General features: G+C 32.3%; 3 protein-coding genes and 2 non-coding genes across 8 annotated transcripts; 4 read left to right on the top strand and 1 right to left on the bottom strand.

Annotated features, from left to right (window-relative positions):
• Nucleotides 1-2,010: 2,010 nt before the first annotated feature.
• Nucleotides 2,011-2,083, bottom strand: TRNAA-UGC (transfer RNA alanine (anticodon UGC)). The gene has a single exon. It is a non-coding gene; the product is annotated as a tRNA-Ala (tRNA).
• Nucleotides 2,084-3,269: 1,186 nt separating this feature from the next.
• On the top strand, nt 3,270-4,486 carry LOC148563091 (uncharacterized). Its single transcript, XM_088491162.1, has 4 exons — nt 3,270-3,411; nt 3,507-3,892; nt 4,040-4,099; nt 4,250-4,486. Exons 1-4 carry the CDS (start codon nt 3,270-3,272, stop codon nt 4,484-4,486), a joined length of 825 nt encoding a protein of 274 aa, XP_088347288.1.
• A 6,067-nt stretch (nt 4,487-10,553) lies between these two features.
• ENP (Phototropic-responsive NPH3 family protein) lies at nt 10,554-16,382 on the top strand. 4 transcript variants are annotated; one of them, XM_016307299.3, is made up of 5 exons: nt 10,554-11,505; nt 11,612-11,739; nt 13,929-13,998; nt 14,245-15,417; nt 15,661-16,382. In XM_016307299.3, exons 2-5 carry the CDS (start codon nt 11,678-11,680, stop codon nt 16,192-16,194), a joined length of 1,839 nt encoding a protein of 612 aa, XP_016162785.1. In that variant the 5' UTR covers nt 10,554-11,505; nt 11,612-11,677; the 3' UTR covers nt 16,195-16,382. The 4 variants fall into 4 exon arrangements, with proteins under 4 accessions (XP_016162785.1, XP_088347558.1, XP_088347559.1 ...); XM_088491432.1 differs by lacking the exons at nt 10,554-11,505; nt 11,612-11,739 and adding an exon at nt 13,127-13,334; XM_088491433.1 differs by lacking the exons at nt 10,554-11,505; nt 11,612-11,739 and adding an exon at nt 13,528-13,546.
• A 973-nt stretch (nt 16,383-17,355) lies between these two features.
• Nucleotides 17,356-22,678, top strand: LOC107605422 (ATP-dependent caseinolytic (Clp) protease/crotonase family protein). The gene is made up of 14 exons (XM_016307300.3): nt 17,356-17,686; nt 17,763-17,843; nt 17,939-18,007; nt 18,354-18,417; nt 18,528-18,607; nt 19,403-19,486; nt 19,589-19,673; nt 19,909-19,994; nt 20,116-20,237; nt 20,775-20,835; nt 21,647-21,745; nt 21,839-21,940; nt 22,025-22,066; nt 22,357-22,678. The coding sequence occupies exons 1-14, from the start codon at nt 17,555-17,557 to the stop codon at nt 22,474-22,476; spliced, it is 1,227 nt and encodes a 408-aa protein (XP_016162786.1). The 5' UTR covers nt 17,356-17,554; the 3' UTR covers nt 22,477-22,678.
• Nucleotides 22,679-27,113: 4,435 nt separating this feature from the next.
• Nucleotides 27,114-27,222, top strand: LOC148563090 (small nucleolar RNA R71). Its single transcript, XR_015887807.1, has one exon. It is a non-coding gene; the product is annotated as a small nucleolar RNA R71 (small nucleolar RNA).
• The last annotated feature ends 727 nt before the right edge of the window (nt 27,223-27,949 follow it).

Below are 27,949 nucleotides of genomic sequence, written 5' to 3'. Positions count from 1 at the left end.
ATCGTCCGGATCTAACAACTAGGATTTGCAAAGCTAAATTCGAACAATTAAAGGAGGATGTTATTACCAAGGGTATATTAGGAAAGGTGAAAATTTATATTTATGTCACTGAATTTCAAAAAAGAGGATTGCCACACGTACATATGTTGCTAATCTTAGAAAACAATGACAAGTTGAGTGATTTGACCAATATGATAGTTTGGTTCGAGCGGAAATACCATGTAAACAAGCAGAACCACACTTACATGAGGCAATGCTAAGGCATATGGTCCATAGTCCTTGCGGAACACTTAATCAATCTTCACCATGCATGAAAAATGATCAATGTAAACGCAACTACCCAAAAGAGTTCGTAGCAGAGACACGACGAGGTGATGACTCATATCCTAGGAGGAAATTTGATGCTCTAATCCCTATAAACCAAAAATGTTATATAAATAAAGCTATGTTAATTTCGAAATGATGAAAAAAATACTTATCTGACAAATTTAAAGGGTGAATAATATATTAACACCAATATTAAAATATGATATAAATAAAATCACACTAATATTAAAATAAAAACAATAATAATCTAATAAATTTAAAAAACGAATAATATATTAAAAAAATAAAATTAATTACTTAAAAATAATAAAAAAGCGACTGGAGCAGCTAGTAATTTATAACTTAAATATTAATATCATACAAATTAAGAACAATAAAATAATTAAGAGAAAGCATAATAAACCTTTAATTAATTAGTCCTACTTATCATTTTCTTTACCCCTCACTTAGCTTGTTGTTTGCTTTAATTTCTTACTATAAGTCGCCGCACACATTATTTAGCACAAAGTGTATCCGTAGTGTCATTAACTTCAATCATTATTAACATTTTTTCTCATAAAAAATTTAAAGTAATTGACTCATACTTTTTTTGTTCACATACCTTTGTTTCATAATTTACATTTAATCTTTTATTCATTTATGTTATTTATTTTCAAAAACAAAATATCAATATATTCGGTTACATTTTTTTACTTGATATATTTTAATTATTAATTAATCTTTTGGCTTGTTATACCAAGTATTTATATGTATTTATTTTAATTAGTCTTCATCAGATGCATGTGCTATATTTGAGGACCATAAATATTGCTAGGATTGTGGTCCTTATGTACCGTTTTAATTGCCCTTTGCTACCTTAGCTTTTTAAGAAAACGATTATTCATATAATCTAAATATAAATGATGAGTAGTGCTTTGAGATTTTTCTGAGTTATCAAAATCTATCATAGAAACTTTTTATATGATCATTATTATTATTATTGTTTGTGAACGAAATTATTGGTGTTGGGACAGGAAATCAATGTAAGGAGCGATAAATATGATATTACTATATATATAAATATAATAATAACATACATGACCCATATTATTATGCGAACTTAGAAAGATCTCGTGGTGTATAATTATTGTTGTAGGGTTTATCAGAATAAAATCTTATGTACTATTAAAATTATTAATTTTTTATTTATGTACGAAGAGACACCAAAATTCTTTGTGGTCCTGAGAATAATAATTGAAAACTATAATTCTGTTAATAGCATCGTTCCCGAACATGGGATAGCAGCGCAAGTTAACAAGTCCACAGTTAGTATGATCAATAATAATAATAATTAGGGGTCCATTTAATTTATAGCATATAGTGATTTGAGAAAAAGATGCTTGCTTTTTCGCTCCTAAGTCCTATCACAAATAGGTGTTGTATCATATTTAGTTTAAGTTAGACACGTTTCTTTAGAAAATGACGTAAAATATAAATGAAAAAAGTTTAATTAATTTGTTTTATTTTAAAAAGGTAAACATTTTTACTATTAGAAAAAAAAAAAAATCCATTTTTGTTAGAAGCTATCAATAAGAGAAAGAAGGACAATTTAATTTCAGCATCCTCAGTTAACAGAACACATAAAGCATTCTTTTTGTCTAAAATTAGGAATGAAATGATGCCATTTTCGAACATATAAAAAAGTGGAGATGCGGGGGATCGAACCCCGTGCCTCTCGCATGCAAAGCGAGCGCTCTACCATTTGAGCTACATCCCCAGACGAACACATAAAGCATGTTATGGTGTGGTGAAAAGGTTTAATTTAGACATGTATATTGGCAATTTAATTTCAGCATCATTTAAAAATAAAATAAAATAAATTCATATTTTCCCAAACACTATTTTTAAACTTTAATTCTTTAAATAGGATTTTTTTTTATTTAGAGCAAGTTTGTCGCACCCCGACGAATTCTATAAAAATTATAGAATTGGCCTTACCGCCGGCGAACTCCCTTCAAATATTTTAAACCCCACGTTTTTAATCCATTTTAATTCATTATCATCATCTCCAAATAGTATATAGATCTACAAACAGTATATACGAGTACACAAAAATACACCGACAACAAGCATGACTTCTTCAAGAAATTTTTTAATTATAAATTAAAAAAAACCATATTTAACGATGACAATCATTATTATCGTCTCCGGAAATACACAAGAACACTGGAATAAGTCATATTTAACAAAAAAAAAATTAATTATAAGCCGTATTTTATTTTGAAATAAATTTTAAAAAATATAAATAAATTTTGAGAGAGAGAGAGTTAAATTAATTCGATTTACTATTATACTTACGTATATAAATATGAACTAAACGTGAAATCCTCATCATAGTGGGACTCTGGCTAGTGATAATAGTTTTTTAGTTCTTGTGCACTATAGAGGGTCGATTAAAAAAAATTAAATGCCAGAGGGAATAAAATTTATTGATAAGAATCCGTTGAGTATTTTTATCAAATCTTCTATAAGTTTCATTAAGTTTCAGAATACTATAATCCAAAAACTAGGGCTGTAGGCATGAAACGGGTGGAGAAGTTATTCTATATAATTCCGATTTCTATAGTACGTGATTGTGTGAAGTACAATTCTTTCGTCATAGACAATGACAAAGATTTGCAAGTTCTGTTCCACTATTGTCGTCAATTTTTCGAGGTAAAGACCCCTGAGCTATTGGCCAAGTTTGGAGATGTGGTTTGTAGTTCAGGATGATCGAATCAGAATCCTCAATCTTTAGCAATGCCAGCCGTCTCTAGTTCAATGCCTCTTGGTGCCTCATCATCTGTGCCTGTCATTGCACCTGAGACAGTTTTGGTTGTATCTCTATCATTCGTAGCTGATCTAAACTGCGATTGTGAATGACAAATAGTTGATACTCGACCTTCGGTGAGCTTGCTATTGCGATGGCCAATACTCCTGTTATGATCCCAGTTTCTAGGGAGAGTGGAGCATCAAATGGTGTCAAAGATGTACTGTGGGATGATGATGATGACGTAAAACCTGCCACGATTGTTGATGATATAGCGAGGAGTATTCCAGTTGATGGTGGTGGAACATCTAGCTAGTTTAGGAACTCAACAGTATCCCCCCGCACTTTTCGACTTTAGACTTGGAGGCCACGACACATCAAATATTATCAGGAGTAGCTTCTGGATTATTTGGGTCCAAAGATACACAGGATACAGGAGGTCTAGCTAAGTTCCAAGTTGGTCAACAGTTTCAGGATAAAGAGGAGGTCGTCTTAAGCGTGAAGACTTATAGCATCTGTCGTGGGGTTGAATACAAAGTGCTAAAATCTGATCATTGCAAGTATCGTGAGAAGTGTAAGAATTTTGGCAACGGTAACACATGGTTGATTTGGATCACTCTTCGCCAACAAAAGGGTATTTTGGAGGTAAGACGGTACAATGAACCCCATATTTGTTTGGCCACGTCGATATGTAGCAATCACAGGATACTTTATTATCATATTATATCGGCTTTCATACTGCCTATGATTAGAGCTGATGCTGCCATGTCGATCAAGGTACTACAGAATGCGACAGATGCACATTTTGGATTCAGACCGACTTACAGGAGGGTTTGGTTGGCTAAGCAGAAGTCCGTTGCATAGATTTACAGAGATTGAAAAGAGTTGTATAATAAGTTGCCGATATGGGTAATGAGTGTGCAGATAATGATGCCAGGTAGTGTTGTAGCAATAAAGACGAGCCCTGTGCGAGTTGGTAGACAAGTCGATGAGTCATCAGCTTATTTTCATTAGCTTTTTTGGACTTTTCCACCGTATATCAAGTCCTTCAAACATTGTAAGTCATTGGTTAGTATTGATGGGACCCACTTGTACAGTAAATATGGGGGTACATTGCTTGTTGTAATTGCTCAGGACGACAATTCCAAAAGCATTCCTATTGCATTTGTACTTGTGGAGGGTGAGAATATGAAGTCGTGGTCGTTCTTTCTATCTCACATTCGGCAGCACATAACACCTCAGCTGAATAATCTCGTCATATTGAATAGGCACAATGGAATTAAGGCTGCTTTGGTTCTAATGGCGGTTGGCTTCCACCTAATGTCTACTGGACATTTTGTATCCAATATGTGGCGGCAAATTTCGTCTTGAGTTTTAAGGACAAGGATGCACAGAGATTTTTAGTGAATGCTGCTTATGCCAAGACTGAGATCAAGTTTGACTACTGGTTTGACATTCTCCACTGAAAACCTTGCAATATGTGACTGAGCTAACAGGATTGAGTATGAGCAGTGGACTCAGCATCAAGATGAAGGTGGAGATTCAGGCATATGACTACTAACATCTATGAGTGTGTAAACTCCATACTAAAAGGTGTAAGGAACCTTCTAGTTCGTTCGTTGCTAAAATTCACCTACGGGAGATTGGCCGAGCTATTTGTTCGGAAGGGGAGAGAGGCAGAGGCACAGTTAGAAATCGGGTAGCAGTTTAGTCAGCATCTAATGAAGGCAGTAGAGGCTAATTTAAAAGCTTCAAGGTGTTTTACAGTGACTTTGTATGATAGAGATAATTCTAAGTTTACTATGGTCGAGACCACTCCAACTGGTAGCTTTTCACTTAGCTCTTACAAGTGTCCTTCAGGGACCAGACATGTGATTGTGGATATTTCCAGGCATTTCATTATCTATGTCGCCATGTCTTAGCATGCTGTGCATACTCACATATGAGTTGGGCAACCTATGTCCATGAGGTGTATCGCCTTAATTCGGTGTTCAATGTCTATTAGATGAGATTCATACCTCCAATCCCTGAGGAGTTTTGTCCACCATATGATAGTCCGACAGTCATACTCGATCCTACCAAGAGACATGCTTCTGAAGGGCGTCCCAGGACTATTAGGATCCGGACTACTATAGATGAGGCTGATTCGAACAGACTCAAGAGATGTGGGTTCTTTCTAAGAACTATAACAAAATAGTTCACCAAATGAATATTAAATAATGCATGTCCTAATCGAAAAAATACCGTAAACCAAAACAAATAATCTTATAAGTTAAAAAAAATCCGACCTAAATCTAAATGGACCTAACGCAGAAAATTCTAATAGAAAATAATTAATGTAAAACATACCACATCCTCAATTATTATTATTACTTACACTTTCGAGTTAAATTAAGGGTACCCTTAAATTAAATTCTAACTAAACTAATTTTTACTACTTAGTCTAACATTTATAACTTACAAATTTTAACAGGTCTTCTAGTCAATACTCTAATTAACAGATATTTATAATAACTACTCTAACCACTATTTATAGTTAAAAAATTCTAATTTTTAACTAACATTTATAAACAAATATTTTAAGCGGCTTAATATTAATAACATTTGTAATCTATCTTTAAAAAAAATTATTCACTAACTTTTTCATTGATGTCACCAGTACTATGGATAACTTTGTTCAACCGATAGATATGATCCGGGTCATCCTTCATGTGCGTAGTTTTGAATCTTGTGGTGTTGTTGCCTAACTTTTTTTTCTCTAGGGTGCGTTTTGGTGGTGGGAAAGATTGTGAATTGTAATTTGGATTTGGATCCTCTAAATTTTGAATTTCACTTTAGAGAGTAAATTTTGATCTCTCACCATTTATTTCATAGGTGGGACCAAGAGAAAATACGAAAGATAAACCATTCAAGGGTGTGAGATCTAATTTTACTCTTTAAAGTGAAATTTAAAATTTAGAGGATTCAAATCCATTTCGAAACAATTCAATTTGAATTGTATGTACAGGTGTATTGAAAACAAAATAAAGCAATACATTCGATTTAGCTACGGTGTACATTGCTAGTTATTTCAACGTTTTACTATGTTAGGCATACTAAATCAAACTTATATAATTCGATTTATATATTTCTGTTAATTTGAATTTTATTAATTCGATTTATTTTGAGAAAGTGTAAATCGAAATTAATAGATTCGATTTATATAAAAACACCATCAAGACAATAATATAACGTTATTGTATTTAGGATTATTATATAATATTATTTTTTATTTGATTTGTTTATGTGTTTTACTTCTAAAAGTATGTTATTAGATTGTTTGATTAAAGAAATTGAGGTCATCACTAAAAATAATGAGAAAAAAAAAAAAAAACAATAAAACTACACTATAAAACTAAGAATGTCTCATTTCCAGTTGAGATTGATTAAGACGCAAATTTGCTAATCTCAGAAAGTGACGAGTACAATTAGTGGAAGGAGGCCACTCAGATAAACACGGTTAAAACGTCTTTTTTTTAAGATGTTTTTATGTTGTGTTTTAATTAGTTTCTGTATAATTTATTTGGTGTTCCTCATCACATATTATCAAATTCCTCAAAAGATTTTCTTTCCAAAAACAATAAAAACATTTAATTTAGACTAAAATAAAAAAGGTAATAGATTAACTATTAGATTTTTTTTTAAAAGATTATTTACATAAAAAAATATATCACATTCATCAATATATATATATATATATAAAACAAACTCTTAAAATTTTTATAAATAAAAAAATAATTAATTTATATTCGTACAATATATAAAATAATTACTATATTATTATTATTATATTATATATTAAGATTTACTAATTTAAATTTTTTTTATTTTTAATATAAGCATTAGAAATAAATAAAATATTTATAACTAAATGTAGTGTAACAAAAAATATATAATATTAATTAGTTCTTAAAAAATTCTAAAAAAATAGTTTCTTTCATTTTAGTAAAATAACTATTTATTAAAGTAGACAAATTAATTATTTTCTTCTCATATAAATTTTTTTTAAGACATAAAAGTAATTAATTAGGACATTGGTTAAGATAATTAAAGTCACTATTTCATTAAATTTTTAATTTAAAGAAAAATCCTAGTTAATTTTGGTATAGAAATTTCGAATTTGAAAACCTTGATAAAAATTATGTTGAATTTTGATTTATTTGATTTTCATTTAAATTAATCACTACATAAGTTAAAGTTCTGTTTTGAAGTTATATTCGAGCTTTAATCTGATTTTTAAAGTTTCAATTTACTTAGTTTGATTTTTTAACTTAGGTATCCGTGACTCATATTAGGATTTTAAGTGTTTAGTTGAAAAAAAATAAGGTAAAAAAATTTCAATTGTCACATTAAACAGTCGCTAAAATGTATAATATAACAGTCGTTAGTCCATCTCAGCATGTCGTTAACGATTTTGTGAGATAGTGACAAAAATAAGATTAGGAACCAATGTAAGTCATAACTATTAAGTTGGGAGACTAAATTGAGTAAATCGAAATTTTTGAAATTAGATTGAAACATAGTTTTTAGAACCGAACCAGTGATGGAATCGGTCAAGCTACTGGTTCATTGGTTTATTGGTTCAACCAATAAATCACTGATTGAACCGATAAAACTGGTCTCATGTAAATATAAAATATAAAATAGTTAAAAACTTAAAATTAAAATTTGAAATACATATCTTCACTAACATTTTATGAAGAATCAAGTCTCAACTTCTAAAAATAATTAATATAAAAAAATAATAAAATTTTAATACTACAAGAGTATCTTATTTTGACACAATAAAAAAAATTAATTCATAAAGCCTATCATCTAACTATAATATCAGTAGATTTTAACACTAACATCAAAACAAATAACCTTAATCACAATACTAGCAATAGAATAGATCAAGTAAATTAATAAATTTTTAGTGAAATTTATATTTATATTAATAATGGTATATAATTAAAATATAATTAATTTTAAAAATAGAAAAAATAAAAATTAAATTAAATTAAATATTTATGTATACTATATAATTAGTATTTGTCAAATATAATACTTAGAAGTACAATGGCTAAGTGGCAAGTAGAGGTTGCTTTTTCTCCAAGGTTCTTGGTTTGAGACCTTGTGGAGACATTTAAAAAAAATTTTCAAGCAGACCAGTTCGGTTAGACCGGTTTGCACCGGTTCTTATCGGTTCACACCAGTTTTATTCCTTAAATGGTCCAAGGAGTAAACCGAACCGAACTAGGGTTCGGTTCTAGTCCAGTTCACTAGTTTTCCGGTCGAACCAGCTGATCCAGTTCGGTTTTTACAACTATGGATTCAAATACGAACATAATTTCAGAGACCAATAAGTATTATCTCTTTGTTGACAATTAAGTTGTTTTAATGGTAATTAAGATCTAATAATGGTTTATAATAAAAGAAGCATTCTTTTGCAACAATGAACCTATAGTAGTAATTAGGAGTGTTCATAGATTAGATCATATCCATATAAATCCACAGTATTTATCTGTATCTGATCTGTAATTTGAGGATATGATCTGATCTGTAAGATGATCGGATTGGATCGAATCGGATCCACACTCTAATCAGATAGAAGTAAATATGTTTACAAAAGTAAAAAAAAAAATTATTGACTTTTTTTATAAAAATAATTTTTTTTAATATTTTTTATTTTATGGATATATTTGATATCTGATCCATTATATATATATATATATATATCACACAAATATAAACGTTTTTTTCTATGATCTTAAGAAAGGTTTTGTAAGTCCCTAACCTTGTTATCGATTTTGGTAGTGTTAGCCCTCATATTACCAATTTGATTAATATATAATTCGGATGATAAATTATTTGGTGACGTGCTTCCTTTTTTACTGTGATATTATTATTATTATTATTATTATTATTATTATTATTATTATTATTATTATTATTATTATTATTATTATTATGTACATTAAAAAATAACAGGCCAAATTATTGCCATAACATAATAGAAATATGGAAGTTTATCATTCTTCTCTAATGGAGGAAACAAAATTCTTTTCAATAGTTTATTTAACGTTTAGTAGAATAAAAATAAATTTTAGTACGAGTTTAATATTTTTATTCATCATAAAATATTTATAGAATTACTCGTAGATAAATTTTGGAAAAAAGAAAAAAAAAACATGATTTTTAATTTTATTTTTAAATAAACTTTATTTTTAATTTTAAAATAAATTTTATTTTTATTTTTTAATAATATTAATTTTTTACCGTATATAATTATTTAATTATTTTTTAATCATATATAAATAAATTACTCTTAATAAGATTTTTTTGTGTTATTCAATTATCTTTTTTTAAAAAAATTAATTATTAAAATAATTAAACTTTTCACAACAAAAATAATAAAAAAAATTATGAACGAAAAAAATTAACTATCCTGATAATTTTTTGTATTTTTATTCATATTTTAATTATAAACATAAATATAATTTAATTATATTATTTATGAAATGTGACTATAGATGTAGATAAAATTTAGTTATATTACTTATATATAGTTTCATTGTATTGTATTGCTTATAAAGTTAGACTATAATTATGACAATAGAATTGTTCTTGTATTTTTCTATGTGTGACTAATTGGTGGTGTTAAAATATTACTCTTAATTATAAATAAGGTTTATAATTTAAAAAATCAAAGACTCAATTAAAAAGATACGAAAAAATAATGTTAAAATATTCTAACTTTTTAAAATAAAAATATTCGAAATTCAATTAAAAATTATTTAAAATTTAAACTCAATAAAAATTTATATTCAATGTGTTTTGTATTAAATATATTTAATAACCTATTATATCATATTGGTTGAAATTAGTTTTTATAATGTTAATTTTTTAATAACACTTTATAAAAAAAATCATCTTTTCAAAATTTTTTAAAAATTAATTAATATTATATATATTTTGTTACATTACATCTTGTTATAAAAAATATATTTATTTCTAATGCTTATATTAAAAATAAAAATAAAATTTAAATTAGTAAATTTTAATCTATAATATAATAATAATATAGTAATTGTTTTATATATTATACGAATAAAAATTAATTATTTTTTTATTTATAAAAATTTTAAGAACTTGTTATATATATATATATTAATGAATGTGATATATTTTTTTATGTAAATAATCTTTTTAAAAAAATCTAATAGTTAATCTATTACCTTTTTTGTTTTAGTCTAAATTAAATGTTTTTTATTGTTTTTGGAAAGAAAATCTTTTGAGAAATTTAATAATATGTGACGAGGAACACCAAATAAATTATACAGAAACCAATTAAAACACAACATGAAAAGATCTTTAAAAAAAGATATTTTAAGCGTGTTTATCTGAGTGGCCTCTTTAGTGAAATACTGATATACATAAACACCTGAAATTCATCGAAGAAAATAATAGAGAAAATATGAATGGAAAAAGTGTTCTCGTCTGGTCTGAGCCACCCTGTCAGTGACATAGTCCCCTACTCCCTCTACTCAAAAATTAAAACCTCTCCCTGCTCTCTCTGTCTGTCTGTCTCTCTCTCCCCTTCCCTTTTACTTTATCCTGCAAAGTCCACAGCAAGAGGCGTTTGGAGCCACGACAAGTGCGTCAGAACACACACACTGCTACAACACCACCCCCATCATCACACACACAAAAATCCCACTAACCACTACTACACTACCACTACTACTACTCCCCTAAATAAATTAAAATTCATTTACCTACACAACAATTTCAATTAACTCTTTCTTTTGAGATTTGCGCCACCAATATCTTCACCGAATCACCCCTCCATCATCACCCCTCGTTTCTTTTTCTTTTCTCTAACCAAAGGCGGCGATATTACCACCATTCACTTACTGCCCAAAAAACCCAAACCATTTTTCTCTTAATATTTATATTCATTTTTCACTCTGACACCTTCTTCTTCTTCATTTTTCATTCTGACGCCAGTTTTCTCTTTCTTCTTCTCCTTCTGCTTCTTTTCTGTGTGCATGAATGAACACAAAACATTCAATTCGATTCAATTTCCATATTTCCGATAACAACACGTTTTTCTTTTCTTCTGTCCATCAAGTCATAATAATAACTGCTCCTCTCTCTTTCCCCAACTACCTTGTTACTCACCACCACCTTCGACCTTTTGCAATATTTTATTTTGTTTTATTCATTTTTTTTTCTTATATTCGTGACCACTAGCTATAGCTGTTGGCGTATTCGTCAACATTATCATCAATGCAAAACGTGAAATACGGTCTTCGTCAAGTGTTGATGTTGCTGTGAAGAGTAAAGAGCCACAACGTGTTACTTACATGGTTCTTCTTCTTCTTCTTCTTGGTAGCTTCTTTTTGTTGGTTTTTTTTGTTCGTGTAGGAATCTGAGATGTGTATTGTCATCTTGCCTGCAATTTTTGTTTTTTAGGTGGTTATAACGGTTTAGTTTGAAGGAGAAACCCAAAGAGAGAAAGAAAAGAAAAGGAAAAAGAAAATGAAGTTTATGAAGTTGGGATCAAAGCCTGATGCCCTTAAAGCTGATGGAAAATCTGTCAGGTGATGAGAAAGTTTCTTCTTCTTATTCTATTTTGTTTGTTTCTTCTTCATTTCTCACTCAGCTTAATAAGCCATTGTTAATTTCTTGGTATTTTTTCATATGTGTGTGGTTTCTTTTAGATAATTTTTATTGGAAAAAGTGAAAAAAAAAACTAGACCCCAGTTATTTTCCCCGAATCTACTAAAAAAATTATTTTTTTAAAATATTTTTTGTATTTATTAATTTATTTTAAATTTTGATTGAGAGTGTTATTAACTTAGTACACCTTCTAAATCTTGTTGTGTTCATGGTTAGCCTTTTTATTTTATCCAATTTTTTTTATTTGTTTTATAATTTTTTTATGATAGTGGAACTATCAAAACTAAGATTTTGTTATAAGATTTTTTCTCATTTTAGTTAAATAATTAATTTATTTCAATTTTATTGAATGACCATTGTCTTTTATGACTACTCTCAAAATATTGCTAAATTCTAATAATAATAATAATAAGTAATTCTAGCTATGTTTCACGACTTTGGACACATGAAATGTTATTTTGCGAGCACTTGAACTTATTTAACCTCTTTAACTAAAATCAAGTGAGACTAATTCTCCATACTTAATAAGAAAGTTAAGAACACAAGAGAAATAAAGATTTAATAGAAAGAATATTTTATTACTCGAGTGTTTGTTATGAGTGCTTGTTATAAATGACTCACTCATACCAAACTACTTTAACTCTCATATTCTTTTATTTATAATCATCCACCTCCTTAATCGACGTTCATGATTAAATTAATCAAAAATTAATCAATGGTTTAGATTGGGTGTCTAAAACTTTCATTATAAATATCTAACCTAATGCGTTTATCTAAATATTTTTAGATTCTTCTATATTTCTCTTCATACTTCTACATACATCTATACTCTTCTAGAATAGTCTATCATCTTCTAGAACTTTTTAGAGTCTTTCGAGACTTTTCATGACATTCTAGAACGTTTCAAATCATCCTGAATATTTTCAAACACTTTAAATACTATACAAACACTATTGAATCTAACATTTTCAAATTTACCGTGACATATGTCTATGTTACCATTGCATGTTTTTTAATGTAATTAGATGGGCATGGTCAATAATATGGATTCATTTTATTTAATTTACTGAATTTTCTGCTAACTGAAAAACAGAAAAAGAAGAAAGAGCGAGAGAGATTGAACTAAAAGCTATTGTTGATGAATAGAGGGTGGTCCATCATTTAGAGCTGTGTGAACATGTTTGTGGTCCAAATATGGGGAAGTGGTTGTTGGTTCATCCACTTTCTTGAATCATGGCAACACGCAAAGCCACATTTAAGACCATGTTAATTGTCTTAAATAATGAAATAGATGAGTTATATGCATGTGAAATTGTGAGTTTTATACTTTCATTTGTGGCACTTGTTAGTTGCCTTGTTTTATAGATAATGCTATAAAGATTTTCAATCGTGAATGGATTCTTTTTTTGAGGATGTGTCCTTTAGTCCTTTATTACTTAGCTTTTGTATTATGTTTGAAAATGATATTTCATCTGTGATGCTTGTGGAATGTGTGCTCAACTAAGAACCCCATTTGGTATGGTATAGTGAAGTTTAGATGTGTATTCAGCTAGCCATTGATTTTTTTAAGTCTATTAACTTTTCTGCTATGAAAGACAAATGAAATTGAAAATGTTCCCAATCACTTTAGAAAATTACACTCACCTGACTGAGGAATTGGTGAAATTCAACTTGATTCCCCTTTATCTCTAAAAACATGCATTGACTTCCTTGAAAATTGAGATTTAGGTAATAATACACCGAGTACCTTTGTATTCCACCAAATTTCAGGGGTCAGTGTAATTTTCTCTGATGGTAAACCACTTGGAAATAACTTGCATGTTCATTCTTTCAATATTTATTTATTTATTTATTGTCCTGAGGTTGGAGGATTGTGTTGAAAATATGATCAAGTTTGTTAAATATAATGTATCTTTGCTATATTATGTGATGCATCCAAGTGAGAGTGCTGTGAGCAACATGAATATTGTGTTGTTAAATATTAAATACATCTCTACTGAAGGTTTTTCATTACCTGCTTAATATTTTGCTTATTCGGTTGTTAACAATTTTTTTAACATCGTTTGCCTTTCTTTATAAGCTAAAATAATTTCGATTTGAATTTATGCAGGTATGTGTCATCTGAATTGGCTACAGATATCACAATCACTGTAGGTGAAGTTAAGTTTTGCCTTCACAAGGTACAGTATTTTCAGAATCTTTGCTATTTGTCCTGTTAATATTAACTAAGAAATTGGTATTTATGGTTGCAAACTTCATATATTTTCTTTGTATGTATAACTAGCAAGTTATAGATATGTAGGAGTTTTTCTTTTCATTAATAAAACCAGCCACTAGACTCAATTCAAAGATAAAAAATTTGAATTTGACAATAAGGCTACCATATGTGGTTTACTTTGTGAAAATTGAACTTTCATGATTCACAGTTCCCTCTACTGTCCAAGAGCAATCGATTACAGAAGTTGGTATCGAAGGTTGATGAAGAGAATTCTGATGAAATATACTTGGATGACTTCCCTGGAGGACCGAAGGCCTTCGAAGTTTGCGCAAAATTCTGCTATGGAATGACAGTTACTCTAAATCCTTATAATGTAGTGGCTGCTCGTTGTGCTGCGGAGTTCCTTGAGATGACTGAAGATATCGATAAAGGAAACTTGATTTTCAAGATTGAGGTGTTTTTGAACTCTAGTATCTTTCGTAGCTGGAAAGATTCGATAATTGTTCTCCAAACAACAAAGGCTCTTCTTCCATGGTCTGAGGATCTGAAGATCATTGGGAGATGCATTGATTCCATTGCTTCAAAGACTTCAGTGGACCCAGGCAACATCACTTGGTCTTACACTTATAACCGGAAATTAACAGAACCGGATAATATTGTGGAGGAGACATCCCAAGAGAAAGTTAAGCATGTTCCAAGGGATTGGTGGGTTGAAGATATATGTGAATTGGACATTGATCTTTATAGAAGAGTGATGATTACAGTGAAATCAAAGGGAAGAATGGATGGTGTTGTGATTGGGGAGGCACTAAAAATCTATGCCATAAGATGGTTACCCGAGTCTGTAGATGAATTGGTGTCTGGTGCCCACGCCCAGAGGTACAAAACCTTGGTAGAAACCATTGTGTGTCTGCTGCCGAGTGATAATGGCGTTGGTTGTTCATGTAGCTTCTTGCTCAAGTTATTGAAAGTGGCAATACTAGTTGAAGCTGATGAGTCATCGAGAGAAGAGTTGATGAAGAGCATCAGCCTGAAATTACATGAAGCTTCTGTGAAAGACTTGTTGATTCCAGCAAGGTCTCCTCAAAGTACTATGTTTGATGTTGATTTAGTACAAGGTCTTTTGAATCGATACATGAGTGAAGAAAAGGACGGCCTTAATTTGGAAGCCAATGAGAAGAAAGATAAAGTAAATGATGAATCTCTTTTGAGGAGTATGTCCTTGTTGAATGTTGGCAAGTTGGTTGATGGTTATATCAGAGAAATTTCGCACGATCCGAATCTCAGCCTCGCTAGTTTTATTGCTTTGTTGCAGTCAATTCCAAAGTCTGCTAGGCCAAATCATGATGGTTTGTACAGAGCTATTGATATCTACTTGAAGGTAAGATTTCGTGAAACCACCATATTCCATGATAATACCTTGATTTGACTCGAGATTCTTTCGCTGGTGTTGTTTCTATGCATGTGATCTTGGGAAAATGTTTCTCTTGGTTTGATTAATTCAGAGTATATGCTTTGGTGAACTAAAAAATGTTGTATACTTGTGATTATCATGTAATTGTTCTCATGCATCTTTAACAAATTTGATGACATCTTAGTATTACAATCATTCTATAATCTTCAGGAGCACCCTGGTCTGACAAAAGCTGAAAAAAAGAACATATGTGGACTCATGGATGTCAAAAAATTAACCATTGATGCGTCGATGCACGCCGCTCAAAATGATCGTCTTCCTCTCCGAGTTATAGTGCAGGTTCTCTATTTTGAGCAGGTCAAAGCTTCTGCCATCCCTCAATCCATTAATAACGTTCCACACGGCCCTTCAAATGCTGACTCAAACGGAGACGACGAATGCAAACAAACTGAGGGTGAGAGCTGTCAATACCTTGACAACCAAGTATGTCACTTGAAAGAAGGAGAGTTGTGCAAGAATGGAAAGTTGAACAAGAAGAATAGCAAGAACAGCCGGAGTGGCACGCAGTTGTTGCCTTCTCGGTCGAGGAGGATCTTCGATAAGTTGTGGAATGTGGGAAAAGGGCAGGCAGAGAATAGGAGTTCAGAGACTTCAGGGAGTTCTAATAGCCCAGCTTCAATAGTTCCTGGGGACACCAAGTCTTCTGGTTCATCTTTAAGACATCGGAGGCATTCTATATCTTAGTTGAGTTTTGATATGATAAAATTGTTCAAAACAAGTGAAGGAGATGATTCAGAATTGTTATGGAAGTGTAAAGTGGTGTAGGATGTAATGTAAGGTAATGTATGTATTTTGGTATGCATGCACAGGAATTGAAGAAAATGTGTACATTTTTTTTGGCGGGTGTCTAATATTTGATATTTTGATGGTAATCACAATTCGCAAGATTTTTCATCTAGGTAATGTTTATACAACTTTTTTTTTTTTTGGAACCCTTTGGTTTCTAACCAAAATAAAATAATTTGGTTTTTAACTATGGAAAAAATATGAGATAAATTAGTTCTTAAGATAAGATATTACAAGTAATGTATCTTGCAATTTTTTTAGTTAGAAATCAGATTGTAATTTATTTTGGTTTAGGAGGGAACTATTCATAGAAAATGATTAGGGATTGAATTTAGTGTTATTCTATTTTTCACTGAAAATTTTGCTACGTGACATTTCACATGGTACTCCATATTGATCCATGTAGCAAGAGGTGAATTTTAATCCCTCATTTCTTAATTTTCATTTTCAATAATCTTATTCCTAAAAATAGCATTTTTGGGAATAGCTTTTGAAAGTGTTTTTGAAGTATCACTTGATATTTATAAGAGGTGAATTAATTTAGAACTAGAATTTGTATTGAAATTTATAAATGAAATGAAATTCGACTAAATTTAAAGAAACATTATTATACTATCATCTTATAAAGATTAAAATCTTAGTATTTACTATTTAGTAATTTGTTGCGGGATTCGAATCTTTGATACTAATTTAAGTAGATGATCGAATTAAATACTCGATTAAAATTTTGTTTAAAGGTCTGTTATTGACTAATAAATTGGTGTATACACAAGATAAAATTTAAACTCTTAATATTTGTTTAAGCGTGGAATAACCAATTAAGTTGGTTGAACATATTGATTTCTATCTTCCTATTTCTTTCCCATGTTTTAAATTTCTGTTTTAGAAAAGTATCCCTTTTTCGGGCTAAAATCTAAACCCAATCTTAAGTTTCTTAACTATGTATTTTCTAAAAAAGATTTAATTATATTTTTTATAGATAAAAAATATATTTTTTAGTTTTTCACGATTTCTGCTGCCCATTAAAAAAACACAAAGCAGGTCAGAAAAAAAAAAAGTTAAAAGCAAACGAGCTTGTTGCGAACAAAAAAGGAGCTTCTCATTTTATTTACCAACTCGTCTCTTTGAAACCCGACCCGAATCAGCAGCGCCAAGCTTCTCAAACTCGCTCTCAGTTTCCATTTTTTCCTTTTCTCTAACAGAACAAACATCAAACACCTTCTCTGCACAAAACAGCAGAGACATAAGTTTTGAAAACATGCAACGTTTGAAAACTCTGCTGCCTGAAAAATGTAGATTCTCTCTTCGCACACTATGCTCTCATCCTCGAGCTTTCTCTGCTCAAGTGCACCACCATATCGATGATGATCACGATGATCCCCAACGGCAGGTCAATTTTATTTTGTTTTTATTTAAATATAACCTTTTTTTTAAAAAAAATTCAATTATTTGTTTCTTTGGTTTAGATTTTGGTTGAAGGAAGAGCGAAATCGAGAGCAGCTATACTCAACAGGCCATCTTCACTGAATGCGCTCACAACTTCAATGGTTCGCATTGCCGTTTTTGTTTCCTTTTCTTGTGCGTTTTGTGGCTGTACGGTTCTTGTGGTTGTGAACGGCAAGTCGTTTTTTTGGTGTTGTAGGTTGCTAGGCTTAAGAGGCTGTATGATTCGTGGGAAGAAAATTCTGACATTGGCTTTGTCTTAATGAAGGTATGTTATTACTGTCTTTTCTTTGAGAGTTGTTTACCATGTTTTTAAGTACCTATGGTTCAATTCAAGCTGTTTAATTTGTAGTTGTACCATGATGAAACCATTATTGAAATGAAAAATTGTCTTAATGGCAAGTTGTTCAAGCTGTTTAGCTGGACAATTCGGTTGTTATGACTGAACTACATTTTTGTAACATAGTTTTATATCGCGAGCTAGTGAAGTTACATAAAGGCTTTGATAATGTAGGGTTTGTTTTTCTTCTAACTTTTATTATTTTTTCATCTAAGGAGTCATGTATATTCGTTGTTGTTTCGAGTCTGAATTGCTATGTTGAATTCTTTTGAAGGGTAGTGGCAGAGCTTTCTGTTCTGGTGCAGATGTTGTTAGGCTGTATAACTCACTGAATGAAGGTAGGTTTTGTTTTATTGTTTGATGAACAAGTTTTGTTATCTGTCCATCTTTCAATTGGATACATTAAAAATTAAGCAATATGTCAAATTTCTTGTGTTTATTATGAAAGGAAATGTTGAAGAAGCTGAACAGTTTCTCAGAACATTATATTCATTCGCATATCTTCAAGGGACATATCTTAAGCCACATGTAAGTTTTTGATCATTTCCCATATTTTTGTTTGAAATATTGAGTATTAATACTTTGTAGTGGAAATACAAGAAGGATATAAGATATATACCTATAACGTTTTTTTAGGGGGTTATATTATCTACTACAGTTTAAACAACTGAGTGTGAAGGAAATAGAACTATCCAAGTGTGTGTTGGTATTTGTTTTTATAAAAAAGTAACTTTTTCATGCAGGTTTATAAAAAGATGAAATGTAAACTGATTTAACCCTTTTACATCAAGTTTAAAGCTACTGGCAAGATTGCTTAGGGTAGTTAAGCTTACTCATACAATTTAATTTACATAATCATTCATTTATCTGGACTTATCATACGATAGAATCTCTCACCTTTAGGATGTGTGTGGTTCAAGTATTACTTTGTTATAAAGATTCCATTCCTATGGGAATCAAAGATACCTAAGGAGAAGGTGGGAATTGAAATGATGGTATTTTGATTCCTTGGAATCAAACTTCCTTAGGAATAGCTTTTCAAACTTTGAACCAAACATAGGAATATGATATTCCCATCTTAAAATTTCTAGGAATTATTTATAATTCCTCCAACCACACACACCCTTAGTGATTTACTTTTGTCAGGATAACACCTCTAGAAATGATAATACTATGTTGTTAATACTACTGCTACAGTGATAATGATTAATGAGGCTCCATGGGATTGTTCATTATTTGATGATCAGTTTTTTTTTTTATATCTTGAAATTTTCATGAAATCTTTTTGGAAGTAGGATGAACATTTTATGAGCATTTATTCAGGTAGCTATTCTCGATGGAATAACAATGGGATGTGGAGCTGGAATTTCTCTTCCGGGGATGTATCGTGTGGTTACTGATAAAACTGTATGATGATTTCTTTAATGCTTGTTGAACTTATGTTTAGTAAACAGTTTTTATAATCAGTAAAAAAATCTGTCAACTGAATCTTCTGCTTAAAATTTGCAGATTTTTTCACACCCAGAGGCTCAGATAGGTTTCCACCCTGATTCAGGAGCTTCTTATTATTTATCTCGTTTACCTGGATACCTAGGTAATATATCATTGTGGTATACAATATCTGAGCAAGAACCCTACATAATGTTTTAAAAGACTCTTTACTGAAAGTTCTAATTCTTTTACAATGTATAACTAAAACCCTACATTTTGCCCATCCAAAATGAAAAAAAAAAACCAACAACAAAAGAAGAGAGAGAGAGAGATACTTGGTTACATGACTAAACCAGGAATTGACTCAAGCTAATTTGTTTCACAATCATGCTGTGCAGGGGAATACTTGGCCCTTACAGGAGATAAGCTAAATGGTGTAGAAATGATTGCTTGTCACCTTGCTACTCACTTTACACTAAATGCGGTATGTTTTTCTCTGTTGTTGTTATTTATTTATTTGAATTTTTAAAAAGTTTGTGTTTGCACTTTGTCTATCTTTGTTACTAGAGTTCTCTGCTACTTACTTGTTTTGGTTTCCCTGACAGAGGCTTCCTTGGCTTGAAGAACGCCTAGGAAAATTGATCACAGATGATCCTTCTATTGTGGAGACATCTCTTGCCCAGTATGGAGATATTGTTTACCCAGACAAAAGCAGTGTCCTTCACAAGTAATGTGCATTTAAACACCCACATTTCTTTTCAGCTCGATAAGTTCTATTGCGTGAATAATTTTCTTCATAGTTCTGTTGATCTGACCCAATTAAGGTCCAGTCACAGAAATCTGCTTTCTTAAAATTTATTAATATTGTCAAACAACCGAGACAAGAAAAAATAAAATGCATCAATTTTAATAAACTCTGGTCCTTTCTTCTTAAAATATGTTTGGTGAAATCCTCCAAAGAAAGTTTAATTTTGTTGAGATTGTTTGGTTAGTGATATTATGTTATCTAGAAGTTTATTTTAATTAGAATTACAAAGACTGCTTTAGTTCTCGTTTGATGAAGTGTTTGTATTGTACCACCTATCTCTTAAGCACTTTATGATTTGCTACCTGATTGATTCGTCATCTCAACCCATGTGCCAACAAGAAATGAGATTGTTCTGTTAGGCAATTCAGTGATGCTGTCTTGTTTTTCTCCATACTTATATTGGACTAAATTGACATCATCGTCTGCTTCTTCATATGATATTTTGTTTTGACTCAGGATTGATACTATTGATCGATGTTTCTGTCATGATACAATGGAGGAAATTATTGAAGCTTTGGTAAGCATTATAGTAAATCTTTTGTACATGATCTTTGATGAGTTTTGATTGGTGAATAAAAAATTGAACATATCGAGCAATTCTAATTACAATTTTGTGTTGTTTTATAACTACTGCTTGTGTAGTATATCTTTTGTCTCTTTCTTGTAAATCTCTTTTTGCTGACAAGCAAAATTTCCTTACAGTAGGCAGTTTTTAGAAGGAACCTTATGCTTATTTATTGCTAAAACATCAAAGATGAAAAGTTTTATCAATTTAGAATTTGACTTTTTGGGGAGTTCTTGCTGAAGGTCATAATTTAGCTTTAACCAAGGTATGTGAATCACCATATTATCATCTAAAATAGGAGAAGAGATTATTAGCTGTATCAGTCTCCACTTGAGAAGGGATGCTAAGAACGTCTCTCAAGATAAGGAATGAATGCATTAGAAAAAGTTGGAGGTGACATTTATGGTTCTTGAAAAGATCTGGAGAAGTCCCAATTAGGAGAGGATATCAAATAGGTGATTGGCCAATGTTTAAAAGGCAGAGAGACCAAAAAAAATCTATAGCAGCCTAAAAAGGATTTAACTTGTAATGATTTGACTATATGCATAGTTTGTTTTAAGATATTATGATTTCATGATATTCATGCAGTTGACCTAATAAAAGCTCCCATCGAAACAATTCACAAAAATTAACATCGACAAAAAATGGACAGGGAACTAAACCTTAGAATAGGCAGGGAACTAAGCACTTGGTAGTTTTTCAAATCCTTTTGGCTTTAACTAAGCTACCTTCTTATAGTTTCTTTTTAAATGCTATCTTTCAGGCCAAGGAAGCAGCTGAGTCTTATGATGAATGGTGTATATCAACTCTTAGGAAGATTAGAGAAGCATCTCCATTGAGTTTGAAAATTACTTTAGAATCTGTGAGTTACATTTCCCTTGCAAGTTTGACTGTTCGGTAATTTATCATTCAAATTCCTTTTGACTTCTGCATTAACATCCGTTACTGCATTCAGATACGTGAAGGTAGATTTGAAACACTAGATCAATGTCTGGCACGTGAGTACCGGATATCCCTTCGTGGAATTTCCAAGCAGTTCTCCTCTGATTTCTTTGAGGTAATGGTTTTTCTTTCTGGCCTTCCATAAAGGACATTTCAAATTTCTTTACTTTGTTTTCTTATTGATTTATTCTTCATGTAGGGTGTTAGAGCAAGAATGGTTGATAAAGATTTTACCCCCAAGGTATGCCTATCCATCCAATGGTTTGTATATTCCTAAATTGAGTTTAATTAACATACATTGGAAGTATAAAAGAGTTTTACTATGTGTTCCAATCGAATGCTTTTGTTTCTAAGACTTTTAAGTTGGTTGGTACTTGAGTAAGACACTTTCCTGATGTGATGGTATATGATTGATTGTTTGTGTAATATTTCTTTATATTGCCAATTTCATACAGATTAAATCTTTATAAATTCACACTTCCTCCATTTTTCTTGGGAAATTTATGAGCATTTTATTTACAAAATTTGCAGTGGGATCCACCTAGTTTAAAGGATGTATCAGATGACATGGTTCAATCATATTTCTCTCCGTTCAACGAAGTAGAGTCTGAACTGGTATTACCGACGGCATTGCGAGAACCTTACATGTGAGATTAGTACAACCTTCATTAATTCTTGTCATTATCAAGGGTAAACCAAATAAGTTCAAGATCTGTTTGCTGACTTCATAGAACATAGTTTTTCACATATCTGTGTTGTATTAGCATGAAAATGTAATAGTTGCACTTTTATTTTTGGTGGGGTGCAAGGTTGAATTATCATCAAGCATTCATGAAAAATGTAGATTATCCAATTAGCTCGCTCGTTGCTGTTTTAATTTGTTATCCATTCCTCAAGTTCTATAATGAATGTTTCTTTCTCAACCTTTTTTGATGAGTAAATTACATTCACACTCAGGTTTGTCAAAATCACAAACCTGATTATACGCATGGTATGTTCTGCTGCATGTGGTGCAACTGCAGCCTCAAGTAGAATGGAGTGGAAGTAAATTGTATATAAAAATTCCATAGGGTTTTTTGTTTTTGGACATGATAGGGTTTGAACTTCGAACATGTATAATTTTAAAATTATTTACATTAAAATTAGCTATCAAAGTCTGTCACTAGTATAAAATATATGTTAAAATATAATTTTATATTAAAAATAAATTAAATTAAATATATATTTATACACAAATATATTGGTGGTTGATTTTAGTAATATTTTTGTATTATCAGTGGTTAAAGAAACAATGGTTACAAAAAAGCACGTTAGAGGTTCAATCAAACTCGGGATAAAATTTAGGTGGACTTTGTTCCCGTAAATGTAGGTTGGTTCATAGGCGCTAGTTGTGCCACATGTAGGATAAAGTGGGTCCAATTATGAAGTATGAAAATTAGTTAAGATGACAAATGTTTTGATTTTTTGTTCAAGAGCTTTATGATCAAATTATGGTAAACTGAAATCCTCGCTTAAAACTTTTATTTCCTTTGTTAAGTAGGACTCAATCAGTCAAGTGGTATAATTCGGATTTCAATTATTTGAAGATCTAGTGAATTTTAGATATGGGCGGTTTATATGAAAGAAAAATTATCAGCATTGGATTTGGTAATATAAGGCTCTAAAATATATCCAAGGGGATGTTTGTTTAGTGCTATAAATTGTTAAGATTTGTTTTTAATATTCGTTAAAATAAATTATGAATATGTCTTTTTATTATAGATATTCTTAAAAATGGATCCTAAATTTTCAAAATATCCAAATATCTAGGAGGAGGAATTCTTTGACAAAAATAATGATAATTAAGTGATATAATAGTAATTTTATATGGTTTTATTCCCTTCACATGGGAATATCCAATACCTACTTATTGAAATGACAACAAAATTATCAGATTTTTGGTATACAATTTTCGTGGGAATAAAAGTAAATTATTTTTAGGAAAAGATTTTATAACTTTAAACAAAGATGAGAATAACACATTTTCATAAATAATTTCCGAAAACAAAATTAGAATTCTTTAAAACAAAAAGGATGCTAATAACGGCTATGTCTATAATAATTGTTATTTAATAAATAAGATGATGATTTGATTTACAATAGAAAAGTGCTACACATACAAGTTGGGCCAAACCCAACAAAAAGGACGCTCATCTATACAAGCGTGTCAACATGCGTACTACTTAATGATTTTCATAGCGCGTTTCGTGTCTCTCCTCCTCCTCTTCTTTCTTCTTCTCCTTCTTCTTTGCGTTTCTCCTCCTTTTTCTTCACGTGTTTCATCTTCATCGTCGTTTTTTTACTACTGTTGTTGTTGCTGCATTTTTTTCTCTCCTTCTCTTTCTATTGATTTTGCAACATTATGTATTTTTTTTTGTTTGATTTTTTCCTCCCAAAAAGAATTTCCAACACCAAACTTAAAAGCTTTGCTTGTCCTCGAACAAAAATAAATAAGAGAGAAGAATGGAGTAGAAGAAAAAGAAGAAGAAAATAAATGGAGATGGAGGGAGAAGAGCAATTCGGTCAAGTGAGGGTTGGTGGGAGTTATGATAGTTTTGGGGAAGAGGTATAGATGTGATTAGTTGAGGGTTTATAGGGAAGTATGAAAAGAAGAGAGAAGAAGGTGGGGTAGGTGAAGATGCTGTGGGACCCACTGGTCCTAAGAGGCTAGGGAATTCAAATTCTCTGCCCCCTTATGGGCGTTGAACGCCCAGCTTATGCTCCATAGCTGGCGTTCAATGCTAGCTTGCTGCTCCACTCAGGGCGTTGAACGCCCAGGAGAGACCTTCTTCCTGGAGTTCGACGCCAGGTCTTCTGCTTCTTTTGGGCGTTGTACGCCCAACCTTTACTCCCTGGCTAGTGTTCAATGCCAGGAATGTTACCCTTTATGGGCGTTGAACGCCCACTCTTGCCTTATTGTCTGGCATTCAATGCTAGTAAGACATGTATTCCAGGGTATTCTGTTTCCATTTTTGAACGTTTCTGTCTCTGTTCTCACTAATGCACATGATCATGAACCTAAAGAAAATAATTAAGAAAAACAAATTCAAAGAAAAACATAAATAATAACTATGGTTGGGTTGCCTCCCAACAAGCGCTTCTTTAACGTCACTAGCTTGACGGTTAGCTCCTTACGAAGATGGATATGGGCTCAGATTTCGCCCCTTACAGTGAACTTTCTTCCTGTCTTCTCATGGATGAGCTCCACATGCTCCAGCGACAAGATACGACTCACTGCATGTGGTATGACTGGTTTCTTGGTGAAGACAACTCTCATGCAAGGTGAGAGGCCTTCTGTGGGGATCTTTTTGTCCCTCCAGCCTTTAAGTACTTTCTTCTTAGTACCTTTGGTCTCAGTGCTTGTTGATGGCTGCCCAACACCAAACTTAGAATTGGTGTTTGAGGGCTTAGTAAAGCTCTGCACTAAAAGAGATGGTTGGAACACTAAGTGTTGCACATTTATCTCTCTTTTCTCAGAGGGAGAGTTGAGGTGAGGCATCTTGAATAAGATGTGCTCCTCTCCTAGTTGTAAAATCAATTCTTCCTTTGCTACATCAATGATAGCATTGGCAGTGGCTAGGAAAGGTCTTCCAAGGATGATGGAATCATCCTCATCTTCCCCAGTTTCTAAAATTATGAAGTTTGCAGGGATGTAAAGGTCTTCAACCTTCACCAAGCCATCCTCTACTAAGCCATATGCTTTTTTCATTGACTTTTCTGCCATCTCCAGTGAGATATTTGCAGCTTGTACCTCAAAGATTCCCAACTTATCCATCACAGAGAGTGGAATGAGGTTTATACTTGACCCTAGGTCACACAGAGCCTTCTCAAAGGTCATGGTGCCTATGGTGCAAGGGATTAGGAAGCGTCCGGGATCCGGAAGCTTTTGAGGCAGCTTCTGCTGACCCAAAGCATTGAGTTCTTTGGTAAGCACTGGAGGTTCTTCCTCCAATGTCTTTACTCCAAATAACTTAGCATTTAGCTTTATGAGAGCTCCTAGGTACCGAGCAACTTGCTCTTCCCTAGTTTTCTCATCCTCATCAGAGGATGAGTATTCATCAGAACTCCTGAATTGCAAGAGTGCTTGCAAGGGGACCTCTATGGTCTCTACATGAGCCTTGACTTCCTTTAATTCTTGGATAGGAACTTCATTAGTGGGTATTGAATACTCAGTAGGAATACCCTTACTGGTGGTCAACTCCACCTCTTGTGGCTTTTTGGGCGTTGAACGCTCAGTGGGGACATCTTCACTGGCGTTCAACGCTAGCTTCTCTGCCAATTTGGGCATTGAACACCCAGTAAGATCCTCCTTACTGGCGTTCAACTCCAGTTCTTGTGCCAATTTGGGCGTTGAACGCCCAGTAAGGTCCTCCTTACTGGTGTTCAACGCCATTAAAGGTGTAGCATTGGGCGTTGAACGCCTATTAGGGATCTCATCATTGGCGTTCAACGCCAGATTACTCACTTCAGATTCGGCCTCAGCTTCAGTAGTGATGGCCTTGCACTCTTCTCTTGGGTTTACTTCAGTGTTACTAGGAAGAGTGTTAGGAGGAGTCTCAGGGATTCTCTTACTCAGTTGACCAACTTGTAGCTCCAAATTTCTGATGGAAGATCTTGTTTTAGTTATAAAACTATGAGTGGTCTTAGAGAGGTTGGAGACTATAGTGACTACTTCAGAAAGGCTCTGCCTAGGAGTCTCCATATGTTCCTAAGAAGATGGGAATGGTGGCCTGTTGTTGGACCTGTTCTGGTTTCTTCCACCTTGATTATTATTGAAGCCTTGCTGAGGCTTCTGTTGATTCCTCCATGAAAGGTTAGGATGGTTCTTCCATGAAAGGTTGTAGGTGTTCTCATAGGGTCTCCCATGTAATTCACCTCCTCCATCATGAGTTGGTCAGGATCATAAGCTTCTCCTTCAGAGGAAGCTTCTTTAGTGCTTCCAGTTGCAGCTTGCATTCCAGTCAAATGCTGAGAGATCATATTGACCTGTTGGGTCAAGATTTTATTCTGAGCCAATATGACATTCAGAGTGGCTACTTAAAGAACTCCTTTCTTCTGAGCTACCCCATTATTCACAGGGTTTCTCTTGGAAGTGTACATGAATTGATTGTTTGCAACCATCTCAACGAGTTATCTTGCTTCTGTAGGCGTTTTCTTTAAGTGGAACGATCCACCTGCAGAGCTGTCTAATGATATTTTGGACATCTCAAATAGACCATCATAAAAGATGCCTAAGATAGACCATTCTGAGAGCATGTCAGAAGGACATCTCCTGATCAGTTGCTTGTATCTTTTCCAAGCTTCATAGAGGAATTCACCTTCTTTTTGTCTGAAGGTTTAAACTTCCACTCTGATTTTGCTCATCTTCTGAGGTGGAAAGAATTTGGCCAAGAAAGCATTGACCAATTTTTTCCAAGAGTCTAGGCTTTCCTTAGGTTGAGAGTCCAACCATATCCTAGCTCTGTCTCTAACGGCAAAGGGAAAGAGTATAAGTCTGTAGACCTCAGGATCCACTCCATTGGTCTTAACAATATCACAGATTTGTAAGAATTTAGATAGAAACTGATATGGATCTTTCAGTAAAAGTCCATGGAATTTGCAATTATGTTGCATTAGAGAGACTAATTGGGCCTTAAGCTCAAAGTTGTTTACTCTAATGGCAGGTATAGAGATACTTCTTCAATAGAAATCAGAAGCTGGTATGGTGTAGTCACCAAGAACCTTTCTTGCATCTCCTTCATTATTAGGCTCGGCTGCTATGTTTTTAGCTTCTTGTTCGAAAATCTCTGTGACGTTTCTTATGGAATGTTGTACTTTAGCTTGTTGTAAATGCCTCCTTAGAGTCCTCTCAGGTTCAGGATCAGGATTTAAGAGAGGTTCTTTATCCCGGTTCCTGCTCCTAAACAAGTAAAGAAAGCAAAGAAAGAAAGAAGAATGGGAGCTCTATGTTCAAGAACAGAGGACTCCCTGTGAGATGTGAAGAAGAAAGAAGAATGAAGATAGAGAAGAGAGAAGAAGAATTCAAATAAAAGGAAAGAAGAATTCAAAAATTAGAAGTAAAAAAAAAAGAAATAAGAAACAAAGA

The sequence above is a fragment of the Arachis ipaensis genome, chromosome B6 (assembly GCF_059453495.1).
Source record: "Arachis ipaensis isolate K30076 ecotype BB chromosome B6, ASM5945349v1, whole genome shotgun sequence".
NCBI classification, from domain to species: Eukaryota; Viridiplantae; Streptophyta; class Magnoliopsida; order Fabales; family Fabaceae; genus Arachis; species Arachis ipaensis.
This window is presented reverse-complemented; position numbering and strand designations above follow the sequence as displayed.